This window comes from Haliotis asinina, chromosome 8, assembly GCF_037392515.1.
Source record: "Haliotis asinina isolate JCU_RB_2024 chromosome 8, JCU_Hal_asi_v2, whole genome shotgun sequence".
In the NCBI taxonomy this organism is placed as follows: domain Eukaryota; kingdom Metazoa; phylum Mollusca; class Gastropoda; order Lepetellida; family Haliotidae; genus Haliotis; species Haliotis asinina.
In genome coordinates this window covers 7,860,941-7,873,565 of record NC_090287.1, presented here as the reverse complement: position 1 = coordinate 7,873,565, position 12,625 = coordinate 7,860,941, and the positions used below count along the sequence as shown (strand labels likewise).

The window sequence follows — 12,625 nt, the reverse complement described above, 5'->3', positions numbered from 1 at the left end:
AAAGCTGCTTAACCAGCCTTTGACATTATTTGCCCAATCATATCAGTGAAACACTTAAATGAATTTGTCACAATATGGCTGAAATATTGCTGATGTGACGTTAAATATTAACTCACTCACTCACTTAAATGAATGCTTCATTTTACCTTGTGAGGAAGATTCAGGTGAAAGTGGGGATAGTGAGGTAAATTATGGTTTGAAGTGTTCACTCATCATGCCCGTAACGTGGATTTGATTGCTCTTGTCTTGCAGCAGCTGACTACAGTTTGTAACCTGACCAATAGGTGATGTGTGCTCAGGCGATCAATCACAGTGTAACTAACTCAGACTGGATTATTTTCAGATTTCAGTTGTATTGCAGATCTCATTATTGAACATTTACTCATCACTTAGTCTATAAAAACATGAAAATTGTTTTCTAGTTTACCTAAAAGTTTTCCTTTTTTCCAGATGAGCACAATGCCAGGGCTCCCAACCAGACCATGTTTCTTCGACATTGACATTGACCCTGAAACTGAGGAGATTGTGGGACTGTCATAACACCTCACACCATGTGTGATTATATTCATTGGTTGGAGGTAATTGAGCAGTATTAATGGAGGTTAAAATGACATTACTGTAATTGCAAGATGTCTGTGGAATAGTTTTACCTGTGCAAGCGCTTGTCAGAAAATGTTAGACAGATCCATCTACCATGTCAAATTGTGATATAGCGATCCCTTTAGATTGAAAATAATTAATGTATAAATGATCAGATAATGAGTGATTGATTAAGAGAACCAGTCTTCAGCATCCTATGCTTGTTCTCAGAGATGACAATGCTTGTCTAAAAAGGCGACTAACAGGATTAGGTGGTAACTGATGCATGTCACTCTATCCCAAATCAGTGCTCATGATATCAGACACTTGATTTGTCTGTACTAGACCGTCACCAACCCTTGCTTTGATGTGAAAGGGATTGGGCGTGCAAACCTTGTTGAAAATTTTCATTGTAATCCAAATGTCTAAGTCAATGCTCAAAATGTCAGTCACTTGAATGTCTGATTGTTTTTACATTTTTCTTTGCAAAGAATAAATGTAGTGTCATGTATAGTGTTATATGATATGTTGTGCTATGTTTTAGAGATACAGAAATATATCCATGATATTCCCTTATATAGGGATTATTGTTTTGTTTCGTACACATCAATGCTCAAATATTTGATATTCTTTTTGGAATCTAACCAATTTATCTACTTTTTACAACTTATCAGAATCTTCATGCCCCCAAATGGGTTCATGATATCAACTGATTGGCATTTAAATCCAAGGACATGTGGAAAATTGCCATCCCAGATTGAAGCATTGCTATAGCAACTCAATTATAACAATAAACACTAAATCACTAGGAATTCTATAGTGTTACAGTTGTTTGAAGTGACATTACAGGAATGTGAAATGTGTTACTAAGTAAATTGTAGTGTAAGTTCTACTTCAGGCAGAATTTCAGGCAATAGCTTGAAAATATAAACCTCACTGTGTCCTTGGAGTCAGTAGTTGGTAGTAGGTATTCTCAAGAAATGGATTATTTCATGTTATCACTTTTATATGTTTTCAAGCAGGTGCTCTTATGATCTCTTTAAAATCAGATCTTAGTGCAGGTGAAAACTGAGTAACTGTCCCTATAGAGATATTGTTGCTATGTGCTGTGTATCTGGAGAGAGCTGGGAGGGGAGATTATTCTGGAACAGTTTTTACTTAGATGTTTTCATTGGCAGTTTACACTCACAATATTTAACTCAGAAGGATCTTTACTCCATGTATACTGACCATCACTGGCATTTCCACAACACAAAAATGAAGCAACTCTAAGATCTGATATTGATGAGACAGGTGCTGGTAACTGCTCAATGACTACTTAATGTTACACCAGGTCATCACCTCTATGTGTATACTTCATGTTAGAAATAGCAATTCTTCCAGCCATGCTACACGCTCATGAACACACGCTCTGTTGCCCTGAACATTCTCAGGGGCTTGGTGACATAAGAGTCAGGTCTACTGTCCTGTACCTTGTTTACTGTGATGTCCATCACTTGTGTTGTATGGATGTCACATGTTGATTTTTATGAATTGTCAGAATTCAGTTTTAGAATTTTTGATTTGGTGCATGCTGTTTTCTGTACAGATATTATCTGTACGTTGAATGACATTTTTCTAGAAGTGAATGACTGTTTGAAATAGCTGACTTCATTGTGTTATGTGCATTGGATACTTTCATATTTAGACATTATGGTGACGTTAACCGTATGAGAGTGGATCTCAAATAGTTGATGAATCCTGGTTGTAGTCGTCCACAAATAGTATCTTTGTGTGATGTATATGATGGGATAATGTATATGGTGGGATTGCGAAGATTCAGTACAACAAACTACTGTTATAGAAAGTGTATTTACATACTCTGGAAAAGATTCATGAAAGTAACATCATCATTTCATTGATCCCTCACATACACAACACTAGAAGATGATCAACATTCCATGTCTGGTGACAGTACCATGAGTGGTGTTGGTGAATGAAGAATGGGACAAAGTGTGTGTACACTGTACCTGTACACAGGTACTCTGTTGAGACACAATAAAAATATTACCATACAATGTACTACTGTACTTGATGTTAAGGAGCATTTTATCAATGTCATTGTTTAGCTACTCAGTACCATTACTCCAGAATGAATGAGGTTATTGGTTTATAAACAAATTATTCCATAGGTAGTGTTTGTTTTCTATCGTATACCATAGTTGTACAGTAAAAGGAACCTTCCTTAACTGGCAGTATCAGTTCTCCACATCAGTATGTAATTCTCTGGTCATACTGGTGGAGTAGCATAGTTGGGTCAAATGTTGGCTGATAATGCCAAAGACCTGGGTTTGATTCTACAGATGGTTGCAATGTGTGATGGTGGAATAACCTAATGTTGAACTGAACTCTGGTATGGAGAAGGTGCAATAAACTGATTCGACCTCTGGTTAGGTAACACTAACTATAACTGATTCAACCTCTGTATAGATAGCACTAACTGTAACTGATTCAGCCTCTGTATAGATGACATTAACTGTAACTGATTCAACCTCTGTATAGATGACACTAACTATAACTGATTCAACATAACTATAGCTGATTCAGCCTCTGTATAGATGACACTAACTGTAACTGATTCAGCCTCTGTATAGACGACACTAACTGTAACTGATTCAGCCTCTGTATAGATGACACTAACTGTAACTGATTCAACCTCTGTATAGATGACACTAACTATAACTGATTCAACATAACTATAGCTGATTCAGCCTCTGTATAGATGACACTAACTGTAACTGATTCAGCCTCTGTATAGATGACACTAACTGTAACTGATTCAGCCTCTGTATAGATGACACTAACTGTAACTGATTCAGCCTCTGTATAGATGACACTAACTGTAACTGATTCAGCTTCTGTATAGATGACACTAACTATAACTGATTCAACCTCTGTATAGAGGACACTAACTGTAACTGATTCAGCCTCTGTATAGATGACACTAACTGTAACTGATTCAACCTCTGTACATAGAAGACAACAGTGAATTCACTTATGCTTAGTATTTTGAACACCATGAGGAAATCACTGGGCCTTAATATAGAGAACATATGAAACAACATGATATAAATACCATCATTCTAAGCTGACAAACTCAGAGGTCATCAGCAAACCGAACTTCAATTATGAAGACATTCTTAATTGACTGAACACTAGTAAACAGGACATCCATAATACCATTGCATCAACCACAGACCTACAATGATCAGCCTCAACTGTGTATAAAGGAGACAATGCCATACCCATGTATGCTTACCTGACGGAGCAAAATCTCCGAGATCAACTCCGGCGGCCTAAACATCATATACCCCGTGAGCCAGTGCAACCCAAAACTGGTCCCCGTCAGGAATCTTTGCATGAGGAGGATGCTCAAGTGGCAGGGGATCCAAACCTTCTTATGGACATCCGCGTGAACCTCTTTCGTCTTCGCGAAACAAACTCTTCTGGTGTAGAGGCAACTGGCCCCGAAATTTTGGACCCTCACTCTTCCTCTAGCCCTTCCTCAATTGCTGACCTTTCAGAAAACCCTGTGTATATTTTGTTTCACTCTATTTATGATGAAATATCCGCTATACGTTTTGAAAAACGGAGGCCAATCAAACAGACCAGTCAATCCTTTTCCAAAAATGAAATTGATTTATTAAATGACATTATTTCTATGAACCTTTCTGCGGATTGTTTATTACATGAAGTAAATTGCTGCTCGAACCATGGAGGAACTTAACACGGCTTCCTAAGAAAGGTCTTCTAATAGTAAGAACAATCAACCAAGGAAAAAACGGTTTCAAGTAATATTAACTGAAACTAGAAAATATATTTCCTGGATAGAGCTGTGCCTGAAATTAAGATCATCAGGAAATCCCATGTCTAAACGACAAAAGGCAATTTGGAGAAAATCAAAATTACAGTACAAAACAACAAAAGAAAAGGTAGCTCTCCAAACTGTTGATTCCCTTCAGGCAAAAATAAAAAAATGGACTGAAAGAAAGAAAAAAAGGGGAAAAGAAAAATAAATTCATCAAACAAAATAAACTTTTTAGAAGCAATGAAAAACAATTCTACAGGCAACATAAAACGAGTGGTGATGGTGAGCATGATAAACGGCCTCCCATGGATGCCAATGAAAGGTTTTGGAAACAGTTGTGGTCTATACCCGGTGACTGTAACTTGAAGGCACTATGGGTCAGTGATTATGACCATGCAATCAATGCATGAGAAAGTAAGTAGGTCTCACCAGAATGCCTGAAAAGTGTCATTAAAAAGTCCAAATCTAATACAGCTCCAGGGCCTGATGGCATTCAAAACCAGTATTGGAAACTGTTCTTGTGGACACAGTATTGTTACTCCATGGTTCTGCAAAGGTCGCCCAATACGTTTCCCCAGAACTTCCGCCCTATCACATGCCTAAATACTCAATACAAATTATTCACAGGGTGTTTGGCAAATCTTGTGTCATCTTACTACTTGTCCAATGAGATAATTTACTGAGAGCTGAAGGGGGCGAGAGAGGGATGTTGGGGGCGCAAGGATCAAGTTCTTGTGCAGAAAATGATTTTGGAAGAGGGTGAAACGTATCAACGCAACCTCTCCATGTGTTGGATTGACTACGAAAAGGCATATGACTCTGTTTCACACGAGTGGATTCTAAAGTCTTTTCAGTATATTGATAGGGAGGACGGATACCATCCGGGACCTCAGCACAGATCCCCAACACCTCTTACTCATCTCCTGTACATGGATGACACCGAGCTCCTTGTCAAAGGAAAGACCAGTTTGAAAGAACGGGTTCTCCTTGTCAAGTCCTTTTCTAATGACATTGGCATGACATATGGACTCGACAAATGTAATACTCTTCATTTGAAAAGTGGCAAGGTAACTGATGATGGATCGGTCAGGTTACAAGGGGAAGGAGTTATTAAGTATCTTGTGGAAGTTCGAGACAAGCTCAAGAATGCCCAGATTCAAGTTAAACTTTGGGCCGAGCATAAATCTCGTTTAAAGAAAATCTGGAGCTCAGAGCTAAATGCACGAAACAAGGTCAAACCCACCAGTACTTTTCTGTGTCAGTCCTCTCCTATTCCTTTGGAGAAGGTGATTGGACCAAACAAGACATCCTGAGTCTTGACCGCCTGACCAGAAGGATCATGTCTGATAACAGAGCACACCATCCTTGTTCCTCTCTTAATCGTTTATATATCCCAATCAATTCTGGAGGTCGGCGTTTGATTAATGTGGAGGCTCTTCATGATAGAATTTTATTGTATACTTTTGCACATATTTATTTATCAGATGATCCTCAGTTTATGCACGTCAGGACTCACGATGAAAGCAAGGAATTCCACAGCTATTTTAAGCGTACCAAGGCTGTTGGACACAATCTGAAATTTAAAGTTGATTTTGTTGACGGTGATGTACTGCTGGACGATACAGCGATGGGAGTAAACCAGGTGAAGTCCTTTACCAAGTCTGCCCAGAGTAGGTCCTTTGTGGAGAAGCTGTCTGAGAAGCCATTGCATCGTGTGTACATGCAGTGTGTGGAACAGAACAGCAATCCAACCGACTCCTTCGCCCGGATGAAGTCGGCTGGTCCCAAATGTGAAACTGAGGGCTTCCTTTTTGCCGCTCAGGACCAGTCACTTTCCACTTGCAATCGCCAGAATGTGGTTCTTAATCAAAATGTGAACATGAAATGTCGACTGTGCAATGAATTTACAAAGACTGTCCAACACGTTGTCAGTGGATGCCCTTCCTTGGCACAAACAGCATATCTTAAAAGACATGATGGCATGGCTCGCTGCTTTTACTATCGTCACCGCCATGCCTGTGACTTTGACCCCGAAGTCCATCCATCAGGTCCTCCAATCTATTAGACTAAAAAGAAGCATTACTGGATAAAATGTAAACGGCATCATGTGTTGAGTCACCATGTGCGAATGAATAGCATTAAATGTGCTTTGAATGCAGCAAATAATCGTTGTAAAAGCGGTTGATATGGGACGTGTTACACAGTCGCTATTGGTACATGAAGCATCGGCATCAGAAAAGGTTCGGCCATTTCCGTTAATTTCCGCACTTCACCGAACAAAGCCAGCACTTCCTGTCGTCAGACGGCGCGAAAAATGGCTGACAACAGAGGAGAAGAGAAAGGGGTAAAGTTTCAAATCGCTTAGCTCTATAAAATATAATTTTGCTTAAGAAGAGAATGCGCAATGAACGTACACTAGCATCCCCGTTTGACAGCAATAGTGTGTCATCGCCAGTAATGTATGTTAAATCCGTTATCTACGTTATTGCATGAAAGTCTAAAGGAAATCTCATGCTGCAATTGGCGGAATTGTTCAGTGAGGACGCCAATCCCCTTCGCTTTGTATAATGCATTTATTGAGTGAATTCTTACGTGTACCAATCGCATGGGGCAATTCAGTGAGGGGCAATGTAAGATTCGGAGATAGTATGTTAGATGGGGATTTGCCACGTTCATTGAGAACTTGAGGTTGAGCAATAATTTCTGGTTACCTCTAAGATAGTTGTTGAGTTTTGCCCCTTAGAATATCTGCCGTGTTTAACTGGAAGCGAGTGTCCATTGATTGTCTATTGCTCGTCTCTGATTGTGAATTCATCGATAAAACTTTATTTTCAACAGATATCCTTACCAGACCATGAAGTATTTGTCTTGGCAAGTACACCATTGCCGAGTGTGCTCGGATCTGGTGGACGGATGTGCGAGATGCTGGACCGTTGTGAAATCTCTACTATACCTGAAACTCCGTCATCGAGGCTGTCCAGACATGATACATGGAGTCTCGCCAATACTAAACTCTTCCTGTGTGCCAGAATCACCAACTGCAATTCTCACACCATTGCCTGTTATGTTTTCCCTGGATTGTAAAGATATCTGACAAACATAACACTTTTCTCTCCTTTCATTCCATATTCTGTATAAAACTCATAATGATTGGTTGGCTAAATATGTGTTTCATATTCTTTTATTCCTATTCTTTTGTGTAAAAATTTTCACTTACAGATCACAGTCAACTTTAAGATGAAACACACGTAGAACAATCTCTGCAGTGTGGGACTTATGGTAAAATTCTAAAGACCAAAGGGTCTCTGAACCTACATGTGAGGCGCCACACAATGGATTTCAACTTCTCGTGTGAACTGTGTGGCGAGTCTTTTCTCATCACCCAACAGCTAAAAGAACATGTAGCAAAAGTACACACACAAAAAACCCCCCAAACAACAACAACAACAACAAAACTGGTGTAGTCAAGTGCAAGATCTGCGGAAAAGTAACATCCGCATTCCGGGTATGTGTGAGCATGTTACGAAGCACGCTGGTCAGGAACACAAGTGCCATGACAGTGACAGGTCTTTCCTAACAGAAACCAAACTAAAGCGTCACATGTCATGGCACTACAAGGAATTTGAATGCGGTGTGTGTGGGAAATCCTTTGCCTCCAAAGGACACTTTAAAATTCACAGCCTGATTCAGGATGAACATGCACAGAAATACCAGTGTTCTCAGTGCAAGTATGTGTCCATTTGGAAGGCAAGTGTAAATCGCCGTGTCAAGATCAAACACAATGATGTACGACAGCACATATGTGACGAATGTGGAAATGGATTTAAAGAAAAGAGTACACTGACTAGGCGTATGCAGCGGGACAGTTGTGACAGGCCACGAGCAAGTAATATGTAGGAGGAATTGTGATTTTGTTTTTATTGTACTTGTGATACATAGCTTCAGTTATGATAGGCCTTGAGTATGTAGAGGTGGTGAGGAAATGTGATTGTTCTTTTTTATTGTAATTGTGATACATAACTTAATTAGGAGATAAACATCATGTGTTGGCCAATTTCCGAGTGTTATTGAGTATTTGAAGCATGGGAATGCATTTGAAACCGACGACGTCAGCCGGAGGTTTCAAATGAAATATTCCCGTGCTTCAAATACTCAATAACACCCGGAAATTGGCCAACACATGATGTTTATCGACATTGTAAACAAAAAAGTAAAACAATGGGTTTTGCTGTCTGCACTCGTTTACATCGAGTATGGGTACAGCAGTGAAGTGTCATCAACTGGCCATTTCAGCTGGTTCCCATGGTAGCATCTGGAGTTGCTCATTTCTGACGTCACTCTGACTTTACGTCACAATATGCTTTGAAACACGTCGCCACTGTTGATGACACAACAAAACAATTATTGTTTGCGATGTTTCTACATATCAATACTCAGCAAAACGTCTTGCGGTTTCTGGGAATCAAATACCATTTGATCATGTTTTTCAACCAATCAGATTACAGAACACAGTGACTTTTGGTTTACAATTATGATTGATAGTATTTCTGAGGAATTGTCATTGTTTTATGGTGTTTGTGATGCCTCCTCTGTAGTCTTTCATGTTCATGTGCCACGTTCATATTAAAAGTACCAAAGATATTGTCATTGCCGCAAGTCAACATTCTATTATCCGTGCCAAAGGTAGTATTTCATTCTGTAAGTTTAGAAAAATATGTATAAGAAAATATGTAAATATGTGCACATTGAATAAACATGGTATGTTGTCAAACCATGCAGATTTCAACACATGGTGTATTTGTCAATATTAATCTCGTCACCCTTGCTTTTTCCAGTTCATTTGTTTACATTTTGTTCTTAGAAGTAGAATTTCCTCAAAGTTCTTGTTTTCTGTGTTAGAGATTTAAATTCTTGTTATTAGAAAATACCTGTGCATGCTTATGAATGTGATCTTGTGTTTTGAAAGTAGTTGTAAGGGTGGCCATCTAAAGTCCACATGTAAGTATTGATTTTTAATACCTATGAGGGCGATTGTATTAGGCGTCATATTTTCCGTATGATGCCCTAGGGCAAAGTATCACTTTGTGCCGTGCCGTGCCGTGCCGTGCCGTGCCGTGCCGTGCCGTGCCGTGCCGTGCCGTGCCGTGCCGTGCCGTGCCGTGTTCTACTTGCAGCGATGGCGAGTTGATTTGGATTTAATATTGGGCTTTTTTTTACCAGTTCGGTAATAAACAGAATATAATAGTCATGACTATATTATACCATGTTTATGACACCTATCATACATAGTATAACATGGGCACTCATGTATTATCTTCAGTATGAATTTGACTTTACATGTAAATAAATATTCTTTATAAAACATACAGCTATCAGCATAAAGATTATGGTGAACTCAAAATATATACCATGACATTTTTCCAACTGCACAATGTGAATAAATATGGTCAGTTGTCAAACTATGCAGATTTCAGCAATTAGATTCAATGTTAGCCACGTGGCCTTTGCAGATTCCAGTTCATTTGTTTACATTTTGTTTTTAGTAGTAAAATTTCCTCAAAGTTATGTATGTTCTTATTATCTTATTTTTCAGAAAGTACAGTTGAAGTTGTCGAAACCAGCACTAATTGGAACTGAGGAAATAATCCGGTTTAGATAAGTACGCCGGATTGTATAGATGGTGATAAATGTTCAAGCCACAGATGGGACCGAGGTTTTGGGCCACTGTTAACAACTTGCTGGAGTGGACAGAAGCTGGTTTTGACAACTTCCACTGTAGTTGGAAAGATGCTTGGCCAATCACGTTAGCTATAGGACAATGGTAAAGATGTCAACAATGTGACATGTTCATCACAGTGGGTGACAGAAAGTCCCGCTCTTATTAGTGGATTTATTCTGCTTTCAAGATGGTGGATCAGTCGAAAATCATCAGCATTCTTACCTGTGGAGTCACTTTTACATGTTAGCTTCTTTGGTACTAAACCGATTGGTGAAACTTGGAAGTTGGGGAACGGAGGTATAAGAAATGGGCCAGCAATCCGTCCCAGCCTTACACGGAGCGTAACTTATTTTCTACAACACCCGGCCATGTAGGATCGATCGCTGAGCAAAGGTTGCTGGACCATCTTTGTAAGCGTTGTCCACTGAACTCTAAGTGAAAACCAGACTGAAAGCCTTGCAAAAGATAAACTGCATGTGATACGTTAACAGTCATGTAGGCATGTAAGTGGGGGAAATCTTAACGAGATCCACTAAGGCAGGTCGGGGCTGTGTGTAGGTTTGGCGTTGCAATCTTAGGGTGACGCTGCCCCCCTTTTCCCCGAAAGCATGAATATATGCAGGGTGGGGCTTGCAACATTTACAGCACTTAACGTTGGAACGTGCATTCTGACCTGGTGTAAATGAACGATGAAGAGCAACAAGAGAAAGGTGTAATGGTGGCGATACCGGCGTAAAGCTAACGGCATTATGGCGTCATATCACGTTGTACACGATACTGATGACGTTTGGGCATGACGTAGCATGTCAGCGTACGCGGAAGAGGAAGCGGAGGTCGAAAATGTAATTAAGGCTTCGCATCCCTGTTATAAAGACATTTAGTCTTGAGTACTAAATGCTAATAATTATTATGCACATGCCACCGTTTGTCCAGGAGAAAATAGTACATTATATCCAGGGTGGCATTATAACAAGGTAGGAGAGTTATCTGTCCTGTTCAATGAACAAGGTGTTTGAGCTGATATCTCCTGTAACAAGCCTTGAAAGACTGGATTGTCCCTGTATCTAGGAGCTGCATGTGAAGCCACGTTTAGTTGGCAGGAATTGCACAATATATTAAACTCCAGGTGTTAACCCATCTGGGATTACACGACTACTTAAAGCAATTATGAGTGCGGTCAGACAAATTGAGCAATGTCAGTTAGGCAAGGAAGGTATGTATACTCCACGCAGCAAGTGCATATTAGCATTATAACCTGGGGAAAATGACTTTTGTTAAAAAATATGGTAAATGGTATTATATGTAGCCAGGATGGCAATATGAGCAGAATATTCGGAATCCGTTCTTGGACAACATGACATTATACCCAGGATTCCATTATAACCAGGGTGCTTACATCAAACTGTCTATAAAAGTATATACATTTTGTCGGTTTGTGAAATTGCCCCATACAACATCTCAAAAATAAACATCGCCATAAAATAACATCTTTAAAAACTATCCATCATATTTATACATCTATGCCATCAAACATTATATTTTCAATGGTTTTGTGATCTAAAATACACACATCAAACATCTTTATTAAAATTTTCAAAATCATAAGGCACTTGCAAGGCTGATTTATATGAGGTAAACATTGGTTTTTGGTAGTTGGTTTCTGCTAGAAAAGTAAGAAGATGTCTGAAGATTTTCAACATATGATCAAGCCTCGCTGTAAAGGTGAGAATCTTTGTTATCATGTCAGAATTTGATCATAGTTGTTCTATCATCTGTTTATCAAACACCTTTGAGTCACCTGTCACTGTCAAAATAACTCTGTCATTCAACAGGATTGCCATGTATTAACATATACATTCTCCAAAAACTTATGTACCTTAATGTTTCCAATGACTTAGTAGATTTCATTTAACCAAAATGATTACACTTAACTGTATAAAGAGGAATTTTTTAGCTAGAATAATAACATTGTATTATGGTCTAGCAGATGATGAACACAGACATCAAGTGATACATGGTTGTAAAGACTAAAGTGTAATATATAGGCTTAAATTCACATTGTAATGCAGAAGAATATGTAGCCTAATGGTTGCAATAGTAGACTGATGTCTTTTGAGTTATCAGACATGCAGGTTCAATTCCATGTGAATTCTTTTCTGTTTTTTTCTCAAAGTTTGTTATCAAGTCTACAATGTTTAACAACTGTTTCACATCAAATACAAATATTGTAATTTTTTCCTTAAGTTTGGTAATCTATGTTACAACACTGTCGAAACGAGCTTTAATTAACATCATGTAAATCTTTTCTTAAGCCTGAAGACACTGACCATTCAACTTTTCAAGTTGGTCTCGTTGCCTTTGTTCCCAATGTTATAAAATTCATATTTTACATAATTTGATCAACTTTAGGTTTATACACTCTTGAATGCTGCAGTTCCTGACAGTGAATCACTAACTGAGATTGATGACTGTGTGAATGA

The 12,625-nt window shown here is 38.9% G+C and overlaps 1 protein-coding gene across 1 annotated transcript in view; it reads left to right on the top strand.

The window, feature by feature from the left end:
• LOC137293403 (C-1-tetrahydrofolate synthase, cytoplasmic-like) overlaps window positions 1–2,749 on the top strand; it is a 33,524-nt gene extending 30,775 nt beyond the window's left edge. Inside the window, exon 24 of the mRNA XM_067823921.1 lies at window positions 451–2,749. Within this exon, the coding sequence (XP_067680022.1) occupies window positions 451–540 (90 nt within the window). The 3' untranslated portion in view covers window positions 541–2,749. The remainder of the gene's footprint in view (window positions 1–450) is intronic.
• Window positions 2,750–12,625: the final 9,876 nt, after the last annotated feature.